We start from the raw sequence: 26,194 nt of genomic DNA, 5'->3' as shown, positions 1-26,194 counted from the left end.
TAGCATGCTTCTATGCTTCTTGGTAGCCAAAATGAAGTGTTGAATGACCCAAGCTATGTGTTGTAATTGAGCCTTACATTCATTAGTGCTTCTTTAATATCCATAAAAACTTCGTCTGCTCCCTCATCCCACGTCGATTTAGATCGTAGTGTTAATACTGATAACAGTCATGGATTGTTCATTACCAGCACACATCGATTTAGATCTTAGTGTTAATACTGATAACAGTCATGGATTGTTCATTACCAGACCCTGCACATGTCAATGATCAAATCCAGCTAATCTGAGAAACGACCATAATTGTTTTACGTTTTGAGGTTCAGGACACTCTTTTTATGGTTCCTATCCTGTCTGGATCCAGTTTAATGCCATGTATTGCTACTATATGTCCTAATAACAACAGTTTCTCCCTGCCAGAATGAGACTTGACTAACTTAATAGTAATACCTTTCTCATAGAACTTCTGTAGAGTTTTTGTTAGTAAGATACAATGCTCAACACAAGTTTTGGATACTAATAAGATGTCATATACATAGACAAGTAGTTCCTGCAATAACTCTTTCTCCAGAGCTTCACACGAGGTTTGGATAAATACTGTAGCTGAAATATTTAGGCCAAAAGGTGGCACTTTTAATTGATATGACTTTACAGCAAACAAGAAAGCTGTATAACATTATGAATTTTCACGTAGTTTTACTTCCCAGTATCTGGGTGTTAGTATCAGGGAAGACCGGTGTATACATTTTCATAGAATATTGTATTATTCTGTTTTTTACTTCTCCCCTAAGAGGATAGATTCATAAGCTGTACTATACATTTGGCTGTTATTAATCTGCATACTAGATGCAGGTTCTTCCTGGCTCATCAATGTCTCATTTGCAATTAAACATATATTGTATACCAAAGTGTCTTTTTTACCCATTGCTGGATTCGCCTTGAAAGGTAGTATTGTCTGACAATCTGCTGCATCAAAGTCTAAAGTCACTTTATACTTCATTAACCAATGCACACCAAATAATATTTGTGAATTAGCATTTTGTACCATCAGTAAAGTTTGTGTAAATTAACAATTTCGTATACTTATAGGTATGTATGTTTCTTGTATAATTAACTTAACTTTACTTCCAGAAATGCCTGTGGTGTATGCACCTGGAATAGCCAGTATAGGCCACAGGTCTTTATTTCTCATTGTTTGTAAAAACTCCTGTGAGATCAGAAAAATCTCAGTGCCTTAATCTATAAAAAGTACCTGCTTTCTTTCCATATATTTCACCAACTATTATGGGTTTTGGTTGGTCTTCCTCAGTTTACTGATTTTCTTCTAGTAACCATTCTTACATAGGTATTGTTGGGGAAACAGCTATAGACTTTTCGATTTATGTGCCTGTGATTGTATAGTCATGTTCTGAATCATATCCCCTGTCCCAGGACATTCAGTGTTTTCCATTATAATAATGGGATAATTCCCTTTTAGTACCCCATTATTGGCGATAGATGTGTTCATAGGTATTGTATTACCCCTATCATTGTTGGCTGCATTTTGTATAAATGCTCACAACTGTGTGTTGTTCCTTCCATCCTCTTGTGAGTGAATTAGCTTCCACCTTTCTTGCAAGATAGTTGGGAAAACGTTTACCTTCTGTATCAGTATTGCCCCAGTTCTCTCCCTGGACATCTTTTTTACATTCTTTATTCAATGTGTCTTACCCTTAACACCCAGGTCAACAAATCACTAACAGTTGTACATCCACTACACCAAATTTCGTTCCATGCATAATGTGGTCAGCAGTATACTGATGTCTTCACAAGGCATGCTTCTTCTATTGTGTTATCTACCAGTAAATATTTAGAACTAGTTAAATGCCAATTAGTGTAATCCTTATAATTAGCCCAAAAACTATTATGGTATTTCAGGCCTAACGATTCTGAACTAGAGGACCAATATTTATTCTTAAATTCCCCTTGAAAATCATACCAGTATTTAAAATCCTCTGTATGAGCTGTCCCCCATTCAGCTGTGTCCCCCACCAAATAACTAAGTGCAAAGTCTGTTGTCTTCTGATCTTCCCACTTAGGTAATGATCTAGAATATACTCACTGAAAGTAAGTAATATGTTCTTCATGATCAGGTTTAAACTTCAGATAATGTTTACATGAACCTAAACTACTTCTAAATTGAAGTTCCTGTACTACATCATTTGGTAACCAGATGTTACTTACAGCCACCCTTTCACTTAATTCTTGTTGTGTCTTTTGTAAGGCTTGCCACAGCTTTTGAATTTCATTCTGATGTTTCACAGTATTGCCCAAAGAATTTGTCTTCTTTCTCTTATACCTTTTTTCAGCCAACTCTCACAAACTAGTCAAAATGTTTGGGATACCTATTACTTTGCCAAAACCTATAATGTGTTGTAATGATCCCACTCAGCTTTGTGTTTCTGAGACGTAAGTGTATAGTTTTGAATTCTCGGGCGAACAGTTCCGCTCTATGTTTCATCTTGTCGTCTCCCTCTTAAAACTGTTTTCAAACCTCCTTACTAACTAAGTTTCATTGTTTTTCTATTTCAGTCAGCAACTCCTTAGGTTTCTTTTAATTTAGAAATTTTATCTATTTTTGTAGATACCTCATCTAATGCCTGGCTGTGGGTAGTAATTTTACTAGACATTTTGTCTAACTTATCTAATTTTTCTGCTTGTGTTCTAATGTTGTTGGACAGTTCAACTAGTTTTTTGTTTTTCAAACCTTTCTGCTAAACTGCTTTCCATGCTGTTGGCAGCAGGTGGCATACAATAATGACATCTACACACACACAAAGAACACTGGAATCCTGTGATTCTGTTTTGATACCAACTCGAAGAATCAGTAGAATGTATATCAACAACACTTCAAAAGCAGATCACTACAAAAAAAATTTTGCTTGGTGTTGTTTACAGCTTACCTAACTGAACACAACACATCCTGCCACCGTGTTGTGCATGGGTGAAGCGATGTCGCAACCAGCAGCTGTGCAGTTATCCCATAGTTAGCTAACTGGTTGCTGCCCTGCGAAGCAAAGCCGCCGCATTGCTGTTGCATTGGTCAGCTGCTGCATAGTTGCTTTCAGAGAATCAGCATACTGAAATCTTCCGTTTCATCAATGTAATACTTCTTGACTAATTTTTTGAATGTTATTTTGACATGTAAATATTTCTTCTTGCAGACCTGGTTGCTGTGGTCATCTTATTTCATTTATCCCTTCTGTTGTGATAATTCACGTGTATTTGTTGTTTAACAAATCATGGAATTACTCCTACTTAAATATTGTAATTACATTAGATAACACTGTGTACATGCCTCTTCTTCACTGTTTACTTGTGTTGCTCTAGGCAATGTCATATGTTCTTCTATTATTTATTGAAAGTTCTTTTTACTGTCACAAAAGCTCTCTTATTTCAGGATCTCTTATATCCTGTCACAGTTGCCAAAATAAAGTGTACGACTCGACTTACAGGTTATAAATGAGTCAACTACTTCACTAATGATGTCATCCTGATGCTCTTCATGATAAGTGTGTGACTTCTTCTCCAGCTGCAGAGGGTCGATGGCTGTAAGAGATCTCACATCTACATCAACTAACTATCTTATGTAACAAATACGACGTTTGGCAGACAGGTATCTTATTAACCAGAACACATCACTGAACTGAATCTCAAAGCAGAACAGAATAGAATGACATTTCTCTTGCTTATTTAAATTGTTTCTGGTCATTGTCATTGTACACAGTGCCTCTTGTTCTCTGCCCTCCAAAATGCTGCCAAGCTAAGACACCAAATCATAAATGACCCCTTCGCATCAGGTGGAGATGCCCAATCACATCTATATCTACATCTACATGATTACTCTGCAATTCACATTTAAGTGCTTGGCAGAGGGTTCATCGAACCACAATCATACTATCTCTCTACCATTCCACTCCCGAACAGCACGCAGGAAAAACGAACATCTAAACCTTGCTGTTCGAGCTCTTATTTCTCTTATTTTATTTTGACGATCATTCCTACCTATGTAGGTTGGGCTCAACAAAATATTTTCGCATTCGGAAGAGAAAGCTGGTGACTGAAATTTTGTAAATAGATCTCGCCGTGACGAAAAACGTCTTTGCTTTAATGACTTCCTACCAACTCGCGTATCATATCTGCTACACTCTCTCCCCTACTACGTGATAATACAAAATGAGCTGCCCGTTTTTGCACCCTTTCGATGTCCTCCATCAATCCCACCTGGTAAGGATCCCACACCGCGCAGCAATATTCTAACAGAGGACGTACAAGTGTAGTGTAAGCATGATGATGTCCTGTGCTCGTGCATCTCGCTACATCCCTGTACATTTATAAAATAAGTGCGCACACAGTGGAAAGCTCTTGACATGCTAACTATCTAAACAACATTTTTACACAAACATCTTTCATCTGATTGTAAGAAAGAGGTGGAACAACATATTACACCATAATTTATATCCATCATCATAATTCATGTTCCATTTACCTAAACCAATTCTCTTGATGTTAAATGACTGTGTGTGTTCTTCACAAGCCTTCTACCATTAAAAAAAAAGAGACATGAAAAACTGGTGAATCGCAAGCTATTGTGAGGGGTAGGACACTGATAGCTTTGTTGTAAAATAATAATCATGTTATTGGGTTGCAGTGTGCTTTTACTGTGTTCATTCTGAGTAATTACAAAAACTAATATCCATTAAAATGCCTCCACAGATAAGCCCAAAAACTACTAGTTGTGAAATACAGTAAGTGATCTACAGGCTGCATGAGCATCAAAGCAAGTTTACTGACCTGTGTCAAAGTCACATTTTACTGTAAGAAACAGCCTACATCATTTTTATTCAACAATGTCTTTTGAAAACTTCACCGATGCTCAATCACTTGTACAATTTGAGTTAGAGCTTAGAATGTTTGAGTAGCCCAGATGCAAAAGACGCTAATTGCATGATAAGTGAAACTGAGATAATCGCAAAAAAACTATCAAAGTTAAAGACTTCATTTCTTTTCCAAAAAAAAGGTAAAAAATAATTAATTGGATGGTATTGATGACTGAAATCTGCGATTATGTTTTATATGTTAAAATCTTAAGTGAAATATTGACTTAGTGGTTTTTGCCCTTGATTTATGCAGTTAGCGGGTTTTGCAAGTGTATGGATCTAATTACAAATCAAACATTTGGTTGCAAAACCCACTATCTGGTGATATGTTAGGAATGACAGAAAGGTGGAATTTTATTTAAAGAGAAGTCTGAACAGTCTCCAAAATCGGCATATAAAAATACGAAGGTGACATTATTTTACCAGGGAAAACTGACTTACTTAACATCAGAAAGAGAACAGATATGAATGTTCGACATTAAGTTTAAAAAAAAAAAAAATACACCATTGTGTTTTTGACATCACAAGGTATTACAGAAAATAAAATAAGCTCCAAATTGCGTCTTAGTAAAACATCACCAAAATTTTAGAAAATAATAAAATAGGTGAAAAGTTGCATCTTTGTTAAACCAGTGACAAAAAATTCTATAAAATTAAATTAGCTGAAAATAGCTTTCAAGTGACATCGACCTCAACCCTGCTCATCAACTCAAAATCATCTCTGGCAGCGGCAGGAGCGACTCAAGGAGTGCCTTCCTGCTCATATAACACCTCGGTGTAGGATCTGAGTTTGTTGTTGGTCACCCAGTCTTCACCAAAATGGAGCTCCAAAACCTTTTTTGACATCTTCAAGTTTTACACCAGCTGTGATTGGTGTTTGGTCGTTTCCTTTGTGGAAATTTTTTCTCGTCTTCAGGATGCTAATCCCATCTCCAGCTTCAGAGTTGTAGAAGAGCCCTCCATGAACTAGACAAATCTTCTTGTTTTTTCCTTTTTGTGAACACAATTTTTTGGCTTTTTGAATCTCGAAAAGCTAGTTACCAATAACTTTCACCAATCCTTCCATGTTCAGCATAATAGTTAGTGTCGAAACAGTATTCATGGCATAACATTGCCTTAATAATACTTTTCATGTTCTTACATTTTTGGTTTGGAATGATTTCTTTTCCACTGATCAGGACACCTCTTCCTTTTCCAGGAGGGACTGTCACCCTAAGTCTCATTCTGGTCACTTGCAACTACAGTGATGGATTTGATTCTTGCAGGATACCTATTGTTTCAATTGCTCCAACTTTATTTGCACCATCTTCTGCATTTAACTGTCCACAAAATCAGTTATTTTCTTCAAAACACTCACGCAAATACATCAACAAACATCCTACTCATCAGCTGAACTGTGCTTGACAGGCGTGTACTTCAAAAATGCGTGAGCAGTGAGAGCTTCATTGTTGCATACGCATACGCATTCGCTGCAGCGCATTCAACCTAACTCTGAATCCCTTGTATTGTAACAAAGTGAAAGGTAGCTTTGAATGTAAGTCTTATGTTAGGTGGTATTCCTTGCATCTAGACATCACACAGCATTGCAAATGCTGGCCATTTAGCGGCCTTTGCAACCAAACATAATTTTCTACAGCCAATTTCAGTGGTTTATAGCAGGTTTTGCACCCTGAAACCTATTTCATAGTATAGACGCTGAAGAAATCTGTACAGTCGTGTTCTCAACGCAAAATCAATTAAAAAGGCATTTAGCAGCTTTAGCATCTGGGCTACTCGTTTGCATAAACATTGTTGTTATTCTCTTTTATGAAATATACTCTAATAAAACACACGGAATGATTATTTAGCCTCATATTAGCTCTGCTGTCAATGATGGACCACTTCAGATAATTCTTGTTATTAGTATCAAGTTCATATCCCATAGAAAATTATGCTTCTTCTCATATAGTCTTTTCCACACTGGGATAATACCTATACTTTACACATGCCATCAAGTGCATTACTTATCCCTCACTACCTCTAAAGTTACTGGAACCGTGCATTTTAATTCTACTTGAAGGACAGCTGGATAAATAGTCATGTTAGAATATGATTCAAAACATAGTTATTACTTTTACATCCCTAGTCTTCACTTCCATTCCACATAGTTTTGGGCACATTACCAGTGCCAAATTCATTGCTAATTTTGTAACAAGATTAACCTTTGTTTGTTTGTGTAAGAACTTTCCTTGACTTTTTAGTTACCCATGCTAATTTTTAGTAAATAGAAGAAAGTAATATGGCATTGTTGACTGGGAGACACTGAGGGGTAGGTTCCAGCCACCTGATCACAAAGGATTTTCTTCTTCCACACACAGTGAGGCCTTTCCTCGTGTGTGTGTGTGTGTGTGTGTGTGTGTGTGTGTGTGTGTGTGTGTGTGTGTAGTGTGATGTAATGCAGTATGATAGTGAGAGAAAGGAGAGGGTGAAACCTGGGGCAGGCATATAGCCTACTCGTATCAAATAACAGCTAGAGGTCCATTTAGCTTAACATCCCATCCAAAGAGTGGATCACTATCAACAGTGCAACATGTGCTCACTCCATCTGATACTGCATGGAGGTTTTGAATTTTGTCCCAGACAGTGATACAAAACCTGGTGTTCAGTGACTCTTCTGCCGTTCCTTGTCAAAATACTAGTGGTAGGAATTCCTTTCACCATCAGGATTCAGGCCAGCCACATATGACAAGGGGACCATCAGAAATATAAATAATGGATTTTGAAGGGCCTCGGATATGTTATTGAGGGACATGTCCTGAGTATGAGGCTATCTGCTCTTTTATCAACAGGCCTTGGTTTTTGAGAAAATTGAATTCGAAGATCACTGTGCACTTTAATACATGTAACATTAGCCATAATACAACCAAGTGAGTGTGGTGCAGCAGTTAAGGTCTACAGTTACCATGCTGAAGGTACTGTGTTTGGGTCCATTACGTGTTTCTGCTTTTTTGTAAATCAGAATAGTCGAACGTTTTTCCATTTTATTTTACAGAATATCAACAGACAGTATACATTGTGTGAACTTATTAAGAAGTTTAAATTGTGTAGGCTTGGTCAAACAGAAAGTGGACTGTCTGTGCGAACATCCCATGTGAACTCTGTGTCTTGTGACAGTGTATCACCATGGTGAGCTCCTTTTATTTGGCTACGGCAATATAATTTGATGATCACAGAGTTCGCATGGACAGTCCACTGTGTATTATGAACATGTATCGCCATGGTCAAACAAACAGCAGCGACCTAGCTCCTGAACTGCCAGTTTGCATTTGTCTTCAACGTCCATTGCTCGCAATGTGCTGTTAGTGCTGTGCATGTTCAAAGAATACAGTGAAATGGACGACCCAAGTGTGAGTACAGGAGTGCAGCCAGAAGAAGATACATCAGAGGTAGAGAATTTGAATGAACAATCAAGGGACGAAATCACTAACGTCATCAAATACGCCAAAAAGTTCCTTCGTGATTTAAATCTTCTAACAAATACACCGTCGAGCACGATTTCTGCAAATTCAGTTGCAATTGGCAATGAGATATGTATCGCAATACAAGACCTGTTGGCCGAGAGATGGATCGTTGAATATGAAGTGCTAAGTTTCACTTTCGTGTGGGTGTTCCCTTTCTTGCAAACAAAGTGACATAATATAAAACTACCTACTTTGTCGTATACAGGACTAGAGGGAGGTGGCGATTTCATCGCCAATGAATTTGCACGTGAACCAGATGATTACGTACCTCTGTCCTATAAAGAATGAGCAGTTGCTCTTGCAGTAGCTCATCTGAAATGGAGCCTAAAGAGTTTGCATTCCCACTGCGTCTCTCAGTTAAAACATAAATCAATGCTATATCAAAGGAAAGAGGATGTGACACGAGGTGTAACTCACCACGATAAGTGGAACACAATCAATCGTGAGCCATATGAACAGTTCGTCGAAGTGAGACAGAATTTGGAACTGATAAATCGTATCAAAATATATGGCAAATACATTGTAAGAAAGAGACTGGCTTGTGAAAATAATATAATTTCTTCCGTGAGCAGGTGACAACCAGAACTTTACAGCAGTGGGCGATGAATGCTGCTGTTCCACTTTTATCAGACACCTTTAATTTCGAGGCCAGCTCAGATTGGGTCGAACGATTGAAACGAAAGCATAAAATCAGGCAAAGGAAGATTATGAAGTTCATCAGTTCCAAAGAATGTGCAATGATGGATGAAGTATTAGTAGCTGTGGAAGAATTCTGCACACAAAGGAAAATAATTATCGGTAATTTTAACCTCGACTACATAATCAACACGATCAAACGGGCTGTCAATATCAATCAACATACAATACATCCTTCTTAGAGAAAGGGGTGAGAACTGTTCTCATGCAGAGAAAAGATTTAAACAGGATAAGCCATATGTACAGAGGATAGTACATTCTTAACTGTAACAGGAAAGGTGATCCCATACTTTGTTTATGTATGCAGAAACCATTGGGACAATTTGGCCCTAATATTCGGAAAAGAGTGGATGTATTAATGCTCAAATTTAAAAATGTAATTGTGTCCTGCATGAAAGTTCACAAAACTGGTGTATGAAAACTTTTTAAAATCTGTGATTCTTCCGTATGTGGAACAGGAAAAATTTCTGTATATCATTGTATGTGAGGAGGACAGACTGATCTGACTGTATACAATCACATCTTCATGGATGAGAGGAAAGTGTACACCTACACTGTAAAGTTATCTGACCAAAGTTACTCCACTTGTGACATATATTTTTACTGAAAGGTTAAAATTTTCACGAAGAAAATTCAGAATGCTCCCGATTTGTTGAAGACCATCAGAGCGATCACGTCTAGGGACAATTCCATAAAACTACACTCATTAATTTTGCATCAGTTCAGGACACCTGCTGTTTCGAATACGATCAAATATGCAGGGTCCGCACCAAAGTTAACGGATAAAAGAGAAACCTTTTTGAATGTAAATGAACAACGTTTTTCAGTATTGTTCTTAAAAACTCTGTGCCTGCAAGACAGTAGCTTCTATGAAATGTGATTGGTGCTGTAAAACATTGTCTTTCGGTTGCTTTTATGACAAATATCATACGGATTTCTGTTGTGGCATAGCAAGTGATGCAGGCGATAGCGAGTAACATTTTGTAATAATGATGTGAAAATTTAACTACTATGGCAAAACTGAATATTTCTTAGTAATGTCACACAATGCACATACACTGTTTGTTGATATTCTGTAAAATAAAATGGAAAAATGTGAGACTATTCTAATTAAAAGATGCAAAAACACGGAAAGGACCCGAACACAGTACCTCTAGTGTGGTAGCTGTAGGCCTTAACCGCTGCTCCACGCTCACTTGGTTGGAACGTGGCTAACATTGCGTGTATTATGGCACGCAGTGAGCTTCAAAATCAATTTTCTCAAAAACCAAAGCCCGTTGTTACAAAAGCGGATAGCGTCATACTCATCGAATGTCCCTCTGCAACATATCCGAGACCTATCAAAAACCATTATTTACACTTCTGATGGTCCCCTCATGAGTTGAGCAGCTCTGTATAGGTGTAACATAGTGATCATCACTACTGAGATGGATATTGCTGTAGTAAACGTGCAATGACTCTTTACCATCTGGGTGTGGCAGTGGTCATTATGGAGGATTGGAAGAGCCCTGTTTTGGGTTAATCAGTAGGCATTCAGCTCTCCCACCTTAGGATACCAGGTGAGGGAGACAGTAGTCCATTTTGCATGGCAGCAGCAAACAGTCTGTGAACATGTGAATTCTTTATTATTACATTAAGCTTTAACAGATGTGCACCCTCCTCCTGGGCACAGCCTGACATCGACCCATGGTTTCACTGGATTTGTGGAGTGGGTGCAGAGGATGTCCTTGGAGTTTGCACACACTTCTGGGAAGCAGTACTCTTACTCAGCAATGCTGAGATGATGGTGGCAGTCATAGCCCCACAGCTCGGTTGGCTCATGGCAGCAGCCAGATGAAGGCTTCCAGTGTGGCAGCCTGGTCACCTGGCGACACGACAGTTGGGTGTGTTGCACTGGGTGATGAAAACCGAGACTGATGGCTGGAGCAGTCCCAGTGACCTACTTGGCCGACCCAGGGTACATCTGTGACCAGAGGGGCATCTTAATGCAGAAGATGTGTGTGCTACCACATACTTCAGTGTCATGACAATTTTGTAAAGGCTGGTTATTGCCCAGAAAACTTGGTTGTTATTCAAGAACCTGACAGTGTGGAGAAATGGTGCAGTGGCTGGTTGTAGCTCGTGGCCTGAAGATACCAACAGGTTCCCTTCTAGGCTTGTACTGTTACATTTCCTCCCTTCTAGAAATAATGTGGCCCACTAGATTCCTGCTTGAGCAACTGGCTATAACAAAAGCACTAATATATTTACAATTCTTTTACACTTTACATTCACCTATTCTAGTCTGGAGAAAATATTATCAAGTAACCTATATGTTTAGGTGTTTTCTTTTTTCCCTTTCTATACTTACACTGTGTTCACTGGCTCAGTGCTATGAGGCACAGGAACAGTCTTTAAACCTCGTTTCGCACTGCCTTATGTCAGTTATCTCTTTCTAGTCCAGTAAGTACCTAATGTGATTTTGCCCATAGGAAGAAGGATGGGGATCAGGGAGTCATCTTATTACCGTAACGTAGCTAATCTTACCCATTTCTTCCCCGTGCGGTGTCAGAGCTATAATAGACTTACAGTTATACCTTCTGTCATAAGAGGCAACTAAGAGGAGACTTTTTTATGGTGATTACTCATCCAATTTTTTGCTCATTTCACCTTTCCTTCAAACTCTTTGGTATAACATTTTAGGGTTTGCATAAACTTTTCGAAATTTTGTAGAAGAGTGGGCCATTTGAGGAAGAGCACCTTATGTGGTGCATAATCTGTCTGTGGTGCATAATCTGTCTGTCATGCACCGTGATCTTCTGCACCTACTATTTCAATGGATTTAGGTTCACACACAAAATCCATAGAGGTAGCCAATCTGTCATGAAGTGGGGAAACGGGTGTCTTCACGTATCATCACCAGTGTTGCCCCCTATCAATGCAGAGGGATCGCACTACTAATTCATTAGTTGTAACATCCCAACGTATGCCGAGGAGCAGGTGCATGTTCAATCTGAGGCACAGGGATTGCAGGCAATAGCTAGTATGCTAGGTAGCCTTTGTTGTGGTGGACTGGTGCCAATGGGAAGAACCTCCATTCAGAGTGAGAAGCAACAGAGCAGATGATCCGCAATGAAACTGAACAAATTCACACATATTGGTGGCTGTACAAGCATGGCTGTCTCAGTGCATATAACACAAGTTTTTAATGGAGAGGCTTACTACATGGTGGTATGTTCTTCTTTGGTCATGGCATGGGATGAGAGTCAAGCAAGGAGAAATGGAGGTGGACAGTTTGAGCAGTTTTTGGCATCCTTCAGAACTGTCAGAGGACCTTTTGCAACAATGAAGCCACTTTTTTTCATTGGAAATATTAAAGATCAGTTTGGAAAAGTTGCTGCAGTAGAGAAGATGAGAAATGGACCTTTGTTGATTGAAATATTGAATGCTAATGCTAACTACTTCAGGCATGTGACAAGCTTGGGGATATAACAGTTCCAGTGTCACTTCATAACAAACTCAACAGGATTCAAGGTGCCATCTCGCATTGGGACCTGATGCTACGAACAGATGCAGAACTCTGTGCTAACCTAGAGTGGCATAGAGTCCATATTGTTTGCTGTGTTCCAGAGAGCACCTAAGAATAACAGGGTGGGCACTGGACCTTCCATCCTAGTCTTAATGTTTTACCTCAGAAAGTGAAGATCATGGTTTCCAGGTATGATATCAGACTATATTTTCTGCCTCTTATGAGATGTTGTAGGTACAGGGGTTTGGACACATGTTCTCTTGTTGCATTAATGAGGCTACTTGTTGAGTGTGTGGAAGGACAACACATGAGGCCAACCCTTGTGAACAGCCCCCTGCGTGTGTAAACTTCCCAGATTTCCAATCCATCGTGCACCAACATGAGGAAAACAAAATCGAGGAATATAAAACACTTGATTGCTTGTCTGAACAAGATAAGAAAAAGTTGGAGCAACTACACCTGCTTGATACGATGCCTAAATTTGCAAGCACTGTGTCAGAATCCATACCTAGTGTGATGATGAGGTCTCAAACAGCAGCTCCTGGCCCCAGCCAACTCCGTCAAGCCCTAAACCCACAACACTGGTGGTATCCACGCCATTGGTGCAGCCGGGTATGCCTTATTCTCTTCTGCCATCATTAGGGAAGAAGACACCTGCCAAGTGCCCCCTTCCCCCCCCCCTCCCCTCCCCAGGATGAAACAGACCAGCAATCTACCACCAACTAGTGACATGGTACAGGTCATAGGAAAGAGTGGTCCTCTTTTGTCCCAGAAGACAAGGCAGGGAAATTCTCACAGAAGTCAAAACCTTACAGGAACAAGAAGGATAAATCGAAGGTTAAATCTAATTCTGGTGTTCTGGGGGGCCCCCATTCCATCACACCCACCCACCTACCCACCCACCTCTCCTGTGCCCCCAGCAATCAAGCTCACGAACAGCGATGAAGACTCACATTCAGGTGGAACATGACTCAACAGCAAACTAATTAATACTCCCGTTTCCCATTCACTTCTCTCTCAGATCCCAGTCTGATGTTCCTTCAGTAGAACTGTAATGGCTATGATTGCCACCTGGACGAACTCCATCGATTAATAGCTTCTTACTCTGCAGTTGGCTGGCACTTCTGATGACATAGTTCTCAGAATCCAACACTCAACTGTTAAAAACTACATACCTTACTGATAACAGCACAACACAAAGGGCTGCATTTGGAGCGATGTTGTGACTACGAGGCATGGACTGCTGATGAACGACATCACATAGTGTTCAGCATACTCGTAAGTCGTGGTTTCAAAATACTAGCATGAATTCTTTATAGGAGAATGGAAAAATTGATAGAAGCTGACCTTGTGGAAGATCAATTTGGAATGTAGGAACATGTGAGGCGATACTGACCTTACGACTTATATTAGGAGATAGGTTAAGGAAAGGCAAACCTACATTTGTAGACTTAGGGAAAGCTTTTGACAATGTTGACTGGAATATTCTCTTTGAAATTCTGAAGATAGCAGGGGTATAATACAGGGAGCGAAAGGCTACATACAACATTTACAGTAACCAGATGGCAGTTATAAATGAAATGGGTTGTCATGTGGCAAGGGCCTCCCAGTGGGTAGACCTGAGTGCCTGGTGCAAGTCTTTTGAGGTGACACCACTTCAGCGACTTGCGTGTTGGTGAGGATGATGAAGATGACAGAAACACCCAGTCCCTGAGCAGAGAAAACCTCCAACCCAGCCAGGAATTGAACCCAGGCCCTCCGGCATGTCAAGCCGGTGCGCTGTCCACTCAGCTATGGTGGCGGACCGGCAGTTATAAGAAGCGAGGGACACAAAAGGGAAACAGTTGTTGAGTAGGGAGTGAGCTATGGTTGTAGCCTGCCCGCAGTGTTATTCAGGGTGTACACTGAGCAAGCAGTAAAGGAAACAAAATAAAAATTTGCAGTAGGAATTAAAGTTCAGTCAGAAGAAATAAAAACTTAAAGGTGTGCCAGTGACATTTTAATTCTTTCAGAGACTGTGAAGGACTTGGAAAAGTAGTTGAACACAATGGACAGTGTCTTTAAAGCAGGATATAATATGAACATCAACAAAAGTGAAACAAGGATAACAGAATGTTGTTGTATTAAATCAGGTGATGCTGAGGGAATTAAATTAGGAAATATGACACTTAAATTAGTAGGCAAGTTTTGCTATTTGGGCAGCAAAATAACTGATGAAAGCTGAAGTAGAAGCAATATAAAATATAGACTGCCAATGGCAAGGAAAGTGTTTCTGAAGAAGAGAAATATGGTAACGTCAAATATAGATTTAAATCAGGAAGTCATTTCTGCAAGTATTTGATGGAGTTTAGCCATTTATGGAAGTGAAACATGCACATCAAACAGTTTAGACAAAAAGAGAATAGAAGCTTTTGAATTGTGGTGCTACAGAAGAATGCTGAACATTAGGTGGGTTGATTGTGTTACTAATGAGGAGGTATGGAATAGAATTGGGGAGAAAAGAAATTTGTGGCACAACCTGACTACAAGAATGGATTAGTTGATAGGACACATTCTGAGACATCAAGGGATTACCAGTTTAGTACTGGAAGGAAATCGTGGAGGGTAAAAATTGTAGAGGAAGACCAAGAGATTAATACAGCAAGCAAATTCAGAAGGATGTAAGTTGCAGTAGTTATTCAGAGTTGTTAAGGCTTGTGCAGGATAGAGTAGCTTGAAGAGCTGCATCAAACCAGTCTTCAGATTGAAGATCACAATAGCAACAAAAAGAACAGTGTTCAGGGATGCAATGTGGTACTCGTCATTGACGAGTATGGCAGTGACCTGCAGAGATGTCCCATTGTTGCTATGTTTTGGAATGGTGTCACTCCTGGAGTTGTGGTGTGAGGAGCCATCAGACGTGGTTTCAGGTCATGGCTGGTGATGACTGAGGGGACTGATAACACAGTGGTGCATCACAGACATCCTGCGTCCTCATACACTACGTGATCAAAAGTATCCAGACACGTGGCTGGAAATGACTTACAAGTTCGTGGTACCCTCCATCGGTAATGCTGGAATTCAATGTGGTGTTGGCCCACCCTTAGCCTTGATGATAGCTTCCACTCTCACTGGTATACATTTAGTCAGGTTCTCGCTGGTATATGTTCAGTCAGGTTCTGGAAGGTTTCTTGGGGAATGGCAGTCGATTCTTGATGGAGTGCTACACTGAGGAGAGGTATTGATGTTGCTTAGTAAGGCCTGGCACGAAGTCAGGGTTCCAAAACATCCCAAAGGTGTTCTATAGGATTCAGGTCAGGACTCTGTGCAGGCCAGTCCATTACAGGGATGTTATTGTCATGTAACCACCCCTCCACAGGCTGTGGTCAAACGTGTTTAAGATGCAGTCACCACTCCTGAATTGCTCTTCAACAGTGGAAGCAAGAAGGTGCTTCAAACATCAGTTTAGAGCCCTGTGCTGTGATAGTGCCTTGAAAAACAACAAGGTGTGCAAGGCCCCTCCTTGAAAAACATGACTACACTATAACACCACCATGTTTGTCCCACAATAATGATGCTGTGTTTCAAGATGACAGAACCCATGTTCACATGCTTCACATTGGCCAGGACTGGCTTTATATGCATGAGGATGAATTGTCTTATCTCCCGTCACTGCAGTCACAGATCTAAATGTTACTGAGCCTTTGTGGTCTACATTGGAGAGAAGGGCATGCGATCACGATCCACCTCCATTATTGTTACCTCAGCTTGTCACTAATGTGCAGGAGGAATGGTATACAGTTCCCTCGAAAACCATGTAGGTCCTGTATTTATCCATTCAGAGATGACTAGAAGCTGTTTAGGATGACAACAGATTTTGTACATGGTATTAGGCAAGATATGTGTTATATGTGTGGTGTTTACATATTTTTGTCCACACACTGTATATGGGAAAGCAGTAGTTAGTATTGCTATTTCCCTAAACAGGCCTCAGCAGCATATTCTTGAGTTCAGACCATAGCTAACTCTTATTACAAATATTTTGGATGTGGAAAACTGTAGCTTGGCTTGTTGAGTCACCCCAAATAATCATCGCATACAACATTATGGAATGAAAGTAAGCATAGTATGCTGGCTTTTTTATTTTTGTATCACCTATGTCTGACAACATTCACATTGCAAATAGAGATTTGTTTAGGTGCTTCAGCAGCTCTGTGGTATACTCGTCACATTGAATTTATTATGAAGTTCTAAATCCAAGAATCAATACTATCAACATCTTCTGTCTGTTTCTTGTCATTTTTTGGGTATGTACTGTCAGGAAACCTCTTACGAGTTGTAAACTTTATGTAATGTGTTCGTTCAATGTTTAGTGACAAAAAATTGGCTAGGACCCAATTATTAATGTCCATGAAAATTTCATTAGTCAATCTTTTTAAGATTATACTTGACTTTGTATTTATTGCATTTTTTGTGTCATCCAAGAAAACAGAAATATTACTGTTGAAAGATCATTGGTACACACAAGAAAAAATAAGGGCCCTAAGATAGAACATTGTGTGTTCCAATAATTTTTGTTTCCTGTTACACCATATCATTCTAATTTACATAATAGGATATTGTAATTTACAAAGTCTACTGCCTTTGACAGATCAGTAGCCAGCAATTTTTCCCGTGCAAAGAAATTTATAACCTCAGTATGCAGTTCATGACTGAGCACTTGGTAACAACATTTGGCACGAAGTGAAAAGTGAGGTCCGTGGTGGTTGAACTCAGCACCAGCACTGCCCCAGTCAGCTTACTGCCATCTGCTGGTAAAAACTCCTGTCAGTGGGGTCTGCCCCTATTATGTGCAGGTTTCCACACTACATACACCACTGTGCTACCCACACCAGTTCATCTGCCTCCATCGTGATGATCTCTGGTGGGGCACTAAAGTTATTTTATCTGGGGCAAGGGCAGTGTACAGTTGTGTTGGACAAGTGGTGTTACATTAAAAAGGTAGAGTGCTCATGATCTGATCCAGGGCATTACACACAAAGCACTGAGCCAACAAAAAGTGTTGAGAGGAAGACTAACATACTCTGGAGAAAAGGTTTCTTGTCACAAGGGACAATCAAGGTCCTTAAATCTTATTGTGCTGCCTCCTCTAGATTATATGGCCTTACAAAGATCCACAAGGAATGGATACCTCTTAGCCCTAATGTCGTTAACAATGGTTCTCCCACATACTGTGTAGCAAAACACCTTACTACTATGTTGAGCACATTAATAGGATAGTGCGTGCAGAACATGAAGATCTCAGAAGATTTCTTATGTCGATTAGAAGGATTGCATTTGAATGACTGATATTTTAGTATGTTTAGATTTGGTCTCTGTCTTCGCTTGCATTCATCTGTCTTACAGTTTATTGAGTGTAGGTTTAGTGTTGTATTGATGAACCTGTTTTGGCATGTGTTGACTTCCATTTACTTTTGATTAAATGACCGGTTTTGTGAACAGACGTATGTAGTTAATGACAGGCAGCACTTTCTCAACTGTTATTGCCAATCTGTGTATAGAAGATTTCAAGGAATAAGCCGTAGAATGGCAGGATTGAAACCTGTGCACATTTTCAGGTATGTAGATGATACTTTTGTTTGGCTTCATGGAATTGGAACTAAACAACCTTTTAGAACATCATGATGCAGTCCACCCATAGATTCACTTCAGGATGGAGGTGGAAAAAGATGACTGCCTTCTATTCATTGATTTGTTGATCAGGAGGAAGGTTGATTGTACCTTGGTACATACCATTTATAGTAAGCCAATTCTAACTAATTTGTATTTTTACGAATATAATAGAGGGAAACATTCCACATGGGAAAAATATATCTAAAAATAAAGATGCTGTTACTTACCAAATGAAAGCGTTAGTATGTTGACAGGAGACAATAAAAAACACACAAACACACACACAAATTTCAAGCTTTCGCAACCCAAGGTTGCTTCGTCAGGAAAGAGGGAAGGAGAGGGAAAGACGAAAGGATGTGGGTTTTAAGGGAGAGGGTAAGGAGTCATTCCAATCCCGGGAGCGGAAAGACTTACCTTAGGGGGAAAATGGGACAGGTATACACTTGCACACACACACACACACACACACACACACACACACACACACACACACACACACACACACACATCCATCCATCCGCACATATGCAAACACAAGCAGACATTGTAAAGGCAAAGAGTTTAGGCAGAGATGTCAGTTGAGGTGGACGTACAGAGGCAAAGATGTTGTTGAGTGACAAGTGATGTACGAGGGGCGGCAACTTGAAATTAGCGGAGGTTTAGGCCAGGTGGGTAATGGGAAGAGAGGACCATTACACCAACAACCTGAAAACAGCTTTCGCATCCCCCAACTACCCTCCCGACCTAGTACAGAAGCAAATAGCTAGAGCCACTTCCTCATCCCCTCAAACCCAGAACCTCCCAAAGAAGAACCCCAAAAGTGCCCCACTTGTGACAGGATACTTTCCGCGACTGGATCAGACTCTGAATGTGGCTCTCCAGCAGGGATACGACTCCCTTAAATCCTGCCCTGAAATGAGATCCATCCTTCATGAAATCCTCCCCACTCCACCAAGAGTGTCTTTCTGCCGTCCACCTAACCTTCGTAACCTCTTGGTACATCCCTATGAAATCCCCAAAACACCTTCCCTACCCTCTGGCTCCTACCCTTGTAAGTGCCCCCGGTGTAAGACCTGTTCCATGCACCCTCCCACCACCACCTACTCCAGTCCTGTAACCCGGAAGGTGTACATGTGAAAGCACTCACGTGATTTACCAACTGACATGCCTACACTTTGAAGCTTTTTATGTGTTAATGACCAGCAACAAACTGTCCATTCGCATGAACGGATGCAGGCAGACAGTGTTTGTTGGTAATGAGGATCACCCTGTGGCTAAACATGCCTTGGTGCGCGGCCAGCACATCTTGATACAGTGTTACACCATCCGGGTTATCTGGATACTTCCCTCTGACACCAACCTATGAGAACTCAGGAGATGGGAACTTGCCCTTCAATATATCCTCTCTTCCCGTTACCCACCTGGCCTAAACCTCCGCTAATTTCAAGTTGCCGCCCCTCGTACATCACTTGTCACTCAACATCATCTTTGCCTCTGTACTTCCGCCTTGACTGACATCTCTGCCTAAATTCTTTGCCTTTACAATGTTTGCTTGTCTCTGTATATGTGCGGATGGATGTGTGTGTGTGTGTGTGTGTGTGTGTGTGTGTGTGTGTGTGTGTCTGCGCGCGCTCGCAAGTGTATACCTATCCCTTTTTCCCCCTAAGGTAAGTCTTTCCACTCCCGGGATTGGAATGACTCCTTACCCTCTCCCTTAAAACCCACATCCTTTCGTCTTTCCCTCTCCTTCCCTCTTTCCTGACGAAGCAACCTTGGGTTGCGAAAGCTTGAAATTTGTGTGTGTGTTTGTGTGTTTTTTATTGTCTCCTGTCAACATACCAACGCTTTTGTTTGGTAAGTAACAGCATCTTTATTTTTACATATAATTTGAATTTTTAAGTTGATTGTCACCATCAGACTTTGAACCATGGTTCATAGGGCCCACATCATCTCAGATCCTGAAAGTTTGTCAGCTGAGTTAGCCCACCTTGAAGTCATATTACACCAGAATGGTTGCAGTGAAAGACAGATCGGACCCACATTGTGCTACTGACCAACCGTGAATCAGGTGAGTATGAAAATAACAACATGGCGCATAAGTCTAAGGCATTTATGCCTTACACAGGTGCCATTTCCAACAGGTTTGGACTGGGCCCTTTAAGGGACTGTAAAAGATGATCTGTTTGCATAAGGCATATGTCTGCCATATCTGTTATTTTCCTGTCACTTGCAAGACAACATTCCTCCACATATCATGCTTAACCAACAGCCTACCTCAAAGGTGTGGCCACTCAGCAAGACAGACATTGGATGGTCTCCTCCAGATGGGGCAACTACATTGCCAATGAAATTGTGGCAAATCATTAATTGGTCAGACCATCAGGTCCACTGGAGACCATTGTACTGGCATAAGCATTACACATGCTTACAACAGCCGAGCAAATCTGCTGTTGGAGAGCACTCCCTTGGCACTGGTCATCCTGTGGTATATAACAACACATAAATTCTGACATTTACTTCTTATTGTGATAGCATTATTAAAAAAGCATTTGAAATTAAACCACCAAGTGACTTTATAAATAGAGATGTTATGGCGTAAATTATACATGGAATCTTGCTGTCTCCCAGGTCAATGGTTGATGCCACTTACTCACTTGTTGGTGATTAATATTCTGTATTAATAACTTATGACATTCGTAATCTTTGGTAGCGTGGTGGCAGTAGTGCTTATGGTGTGTGTGTGTGTGTGTGTGTGTGTGTGTGTGTGTTGTGTTTGAGCATGTGCACCATATACTGAGGTTATAATTTTTTTTGTACAACACTATCTTGTTCTGTTTGTTCCTTGAAAGTGACGGGGTGTGCACCTGTCAAAATATCGGTGGTTTTCAAAGATATCACTCGGCTGCACTCAAATCATTTATTTGAACGTTTTATATGTTGGGAGAAACTCTAGTTTCATAATAATACCAAAGTTAAACAAAACTATCAAATGCCACTGACACTGCACATGGTATATATGCAAGTAAGTTCAGTTTGCATTTGCTGGGCACACAGTGTGTACCAAACATGAAAACTATTTTATCGAAACATCCGTTTGTTTCATCAAGTCCTGCATTGCAATGACTTTTAATTTTATATTCTCGCAACAAAACAAACTGAATTTTAAGATATTTCTTGGCTTCAAGCACATCTCTTGCATTATTCAATGGCTGTAATATGGCACGAGTTTTCTTACAATGTTGATGTAATAATTACTGTGGCTTTTTAAAGATGCCCTTGTCTTCAAGTATTTCTACATCTACATCTACATAGATACTCCACAAGCCACTGTATGGTGTGTGGTGGAGGGTACCCTGTACCACTACTAGTCATTTCCTTTCCTGTTCCACTTGCAAATAGAGTGAGGGGAAAATGACTGTCTATATCCCTCCATATGAGCTCCAGTTCCTTGTATCTTATCTTTGTGGTCCTTATGTACAGTGTATGTTGGTGACAGGAAAAGAACATTGCCTTCCCTCCAGGGATTTCCATTTAAGTTCCCAAAGCATCTCCATAACACATGTTGTTCAAACCTACCGGTAACAAATCTAGCAGCCAGCCTTTGTATTGCTTCAGTGTCTTCCTTTAATCTGAGCAGTATAGGTCCCAAACACTTGAGCAGTTCTCAAGAATAGATCACACTAGCATCATATATATACAGTCTCCTTTAAAGGTGAACCACTCTTTCCTAAAATTTTCCCAATAACCCAAAGTCGATCATTGGCCTTCCCTACCACAGTTCTCACATGCTTGTTAAATCTTGTATCGCTTTGCAACGTTGCACCCATGCATTTAAATACTTGACTCTGTCAAGCAGGACACTTGTAATACTGTATCCAAGCACAACATGTTTGATCTGCCTGCTCATTGGCATTAACATACTTTTTTCCACATTTAGGGCTAGCTGCCACTCATTACACTAACTGGAAATTTTGTCTAAGTCACCTTGTATCTTCCTACAGTCTCTCAACTTTGACACCTTACTGTACACAACAGCAGCATCAGCAGTAAATGGGTGTTTCATCTAATCTGCATTTCTTACATCAAGCTTGGTGGTAGCAAATTCCCATCACCATTTCAAAATTTCTGTTTGAGCACTATGTTTGAAGTATGTATAATGCATGTGTAATTCTGTAATGATTGAAATGCCTTGTACATATTAGCACCTCAATCAGAGACATTAAATCTTATTAATATGTTGAGGTTAATTAACAGTGTTTCTGCAATATGATTATTAATAAATTATCAAATTATCCTGATTTCTTTGCCATCATGGTATGAGCATGAACCAGCTGATGAGATAGGAACTTTGATGAAATGGCTATTGTACTCATACAATACCCCCTCCCCTCTCCCTGAAACTAACTACATCTTTGGACTGCTATATACCTCAAGACTTTCCTTTTTATGTGACTTTTAATTGTGGTATTGGAATTATTCTGACGTAACCAGAGAGAAACATGTTCAAATAATTGTGATAATGGCTTACTGTTTGACACTGTTAGCTTGTGTACACAGTTACCTGGGGATAAAGTTGTACCAAGAAAATACACGGATTGTTTTATTAAACTACCACCTTTTTAGATTAATCTCTATGGTTGCCAGATGTGCACTGGGTACTTGCATCTGATAGCTACCCTAAGATGCCATAATGGAAGCATTCATTTTTGTTTTTGTTTATGCTTCTTTAAAATGCCTTAGGTAAGGCGAAAATCCTGCAGAGTGTGAAATACATACAGTGATTTGTCTTATATGTGCAAAAGAAATAAAATCAGCCAAGATGTATTGACAATACAGTTCATGAGTGCTGGAATGGTAAAAGAAATGAGTTGCAGCAGTGGTCACTGAACTGCGACCTATGGGCTGCATGTGGCTCCGAATCGCAGTATTCAGGTGGTCTGCGATTGTGTGCTGTATTTTATAATTATATGCATCCAACAGCTAACAACTTAATCTAGTAACATCAACAAACATTAAGAGCTTCTTAATAGTATAGTTTTCCTGCTCATTAACAAACAAAAATACTTACAAGGACAGTATTGTTTTTAGATGCACTTAACTTTAATTCCTGTTCCTGAAGTCAGCTGAGTAATGTTGGCCACTTACTTCAGATCAATGAGGTAAGTAGTGTGGCCACTGCAGGCTTAGAGGATGTGGGAGGGGGAAGTTTTACAGTTTGTATTCCAGTACTGACAACTCACAGACCTGTGTGCCTCTCAAAATCTTGTAAACATTTGTGATTGTGTCTCATATTGCGTAATGCATTTAAATGTAAGTACTATTACAGTTATTAATCAGTTAAATCATCCAGTCATAGAGACAGGACAACACCACACTGTCAGGCAATCAAAGTGCCTCAGCTTTGGATCACTGAGGGTGGGAGCAATCTGAAACAGAGAACAGTCAGTATGAAGTGTTCAGAATGATGTCATCTTTTAATGATCAGTACTTGGAGCCAGGGGACAACTTATTGTGCCCTTGCTATAGCTAGTCAATTGGGAGCTCATAACATGCTAATTTATGTAGGTTACCCATTCATGATAAGGTTAATACAGTATGAGACCCGAGATGCCATCCCACAATGTCAGTATTGGCTCTTGAGCAAAGAAGTGTGGTGACCACTGATTTAGAGCATTTAAAGATATCCAAACAAATGTTAATGGTAAACTGCAACTGTCATCATTTAAGACTTGCTGCAGAAAGTCGATGAATAAGTTCAAGAATATAGAAACTTGGTGATTTCATCATTCTCTAATGAGTTTCCTCTGGATGCTGTAACATACAGATGTTTTGTATAGAATTCTCACAGAGTAATTAAACTAACAGATGTTGTACTCATGCTGATAATGCTGACTGAGCTGAACAAAATGAGTTGAATAACTGATGCACAGAATTTCTGTGAGTGCTACAGTAATGAAGGTAATGAATTTTCAATCCACACAGTCACTGAAGACTAAATGTGTGGCTCATGTTACTCTATCATCTAGGCCCACAAAATGGTCACATCCAACATCACAAAAAATGTGAAGTTAGAGCACATCATTTCAGCTTGCACACCATGTTTTGGGATAGGCAGGGCATTGCTTGTTAATTTTTGCCCCACTGTAACACAATCATTTATGAGATATGTTATGAGACCTTAACTAAAGGACATAAAGCAATCAAAAACATAAGCTGTGGCAAGCTCAGTAAAGGATTTTTTTGTTTGTTTCAGTGTGCATTCACGTATGGCAAAACAAACAAAAGATCTCACCACATAAAATGGCTGCAAATGCTTCAAATGTCCAACAGTTTTTACTTCTGTTTTATCAGCCATTTCCAATGTAACAACAGATGCCAAAAAGATCATTCTGCAGTAGTTTGCAAATTTAGGTGACAGATTTTTTATGTGAATGGAATGAAGAAGTTGGTTGCTAGTTATAAATGCCTTAGTGCTGGTGGAGGCTATAGTAGATAAACTCCTTCCTTCCCCCCATCCCCTCCCTCCCACAAGCGCGCGCACACACACACACACACACACACACACACACACAGCTTTTGCCAAAAGTTTGTGTTTTTAATTGCCAAAGCTGCATATAGCTTTATGTAAACAATGCCATCAAAGAGTGCTCCAGAAATTCCTTCGCATTCAGAGTATTTTTTCAACACTGCTGATAAAGCCTTTTGACCTGGGTGAGTACTGTTTCAAGTGCACAATGTCTACCATTGATTTAATGTAGCCTGTTTGAATTGTGTTCTCAAAATTTACTATTTTATTGTGCAAGAGTTTTCTATATGATATATATATTTAATTCTGTTTCTCTATTTTGTGTAATGACTTGTATTGATTTTACAGGAGAAAGTACTGAAATACAGGAGATGCTAACATTACTGCATTCTAACCTACAAAATGTACGGAGGAAAAGACAAATCTTCCTTTCAAAAACGGACCTTGACTCATTATCCATTAAAGTAGAGTTTGTCTCAAAACTTCTCGAAACCATGAACATCTTTCATAAAGCTTTGAATGGAGAACCATGTAAAAAACTTATGAAGCAATTTGACAGGCTGATTTATTTGATGAGAACAAGGAATACAAACATGAGCCAACAGGAGGTAAATGATTTTAATTTAGAAATAAACAGATTTATGAGAGTAGCTCAGTTCCGTAGTATTGAGAGCAGCGACAGTTTCAAAACATCCCAATCTGATGGTGTTGTTATGGATTTACACAAGAAAGCTGTGCAAGAAGTAAAATCTATTGAAAGATATACACCTATACAGGACCAGAAACTGAAAGAAGTTTTGGAAAAACTGAACAAACAGTTGAAGGTCATCACTGGAGATATTGAAAGAATAAGGAGAGAAGTTGTGAAAGCAGTAGGTGAACGATCTGGTCACTGGTTCAAATGCCAAAATGGACATTACTATGTTATTGGAAACTGTGGAGGAGCAGTACATGAAGGAAGATGTCCAGATTGCAAAGCTACAATTGGTGGTGTAGGCTATCGGCTACATACGGGCAATCGTCATGCTGGGGAACTTGATGGGTCAGCACGTCCAGCTTATCCTAATATGTGAACACTTTTTTAGGAGTGTGTATATGTGTGTGCATAAACTTTATTTATGTATGGTTAATGCAGATTATGTTGTTAGAAGCCTATGCACAGATTCAATCATTACAGAAAACTGTGTCAGTGTGAATGTTCATGTTACAAGTGTTCCCTTTTTTTATACTGTGTAAACTGCAGTTTGTTCCAGGATTAAATAAAGCCACTTGCTCAATACTTCATTTATTTTGATCATTGTACAGTGAATGTAAATAGTTTATTAGATTCCAACTAATGTCTTTACCTTCACTGTATGTGATGCACACTGTGCCACTGTTTACACAATGTTTACTA

General features: G+C 39.7%; 1 protein-coding gene across 1 annotated transcript in view; it reads left to right on the top strand.

The window, feature by feature from the left end:
* LOC124594486 (NFX1-type zinc finger-containing protein 1-like) overlaps positions 1–25,871 on the top strand; it is a 356,250-nt gene extending 330,379 nt beyond the window's left edge. The window contains exon 32 of the mRNA XM_047132862.1: positions 25,147–25,871. Coding sequence (XP_046988818.1) covers positions 25,147–25,871 — 725 coding nt within the window. The remainder of the gene's footprint in view (positions 1–25,146) is intronic.
* Positions 25,872–26,194: the final 323 nt, after the last annotated feature.

This window comes from Schistocerca americana, chromosome 2 (assembly GCF_021461395.2).
Source record: "Schistocerca americana isolate TAMUIC-IGC-003095 chromosome 2, iqSchAmer2.1, whole genome shotgun sequence".
Taxonomy (NCBI): Eukaryota; Metazoa; Arthropoda; class Insecta; order Orthoptera; family Acrididae; genus Schistocerca; species Schistocerca americana.
This window is presented reverse-complemented; position numbering and strand designations above follow the sequence as displayed.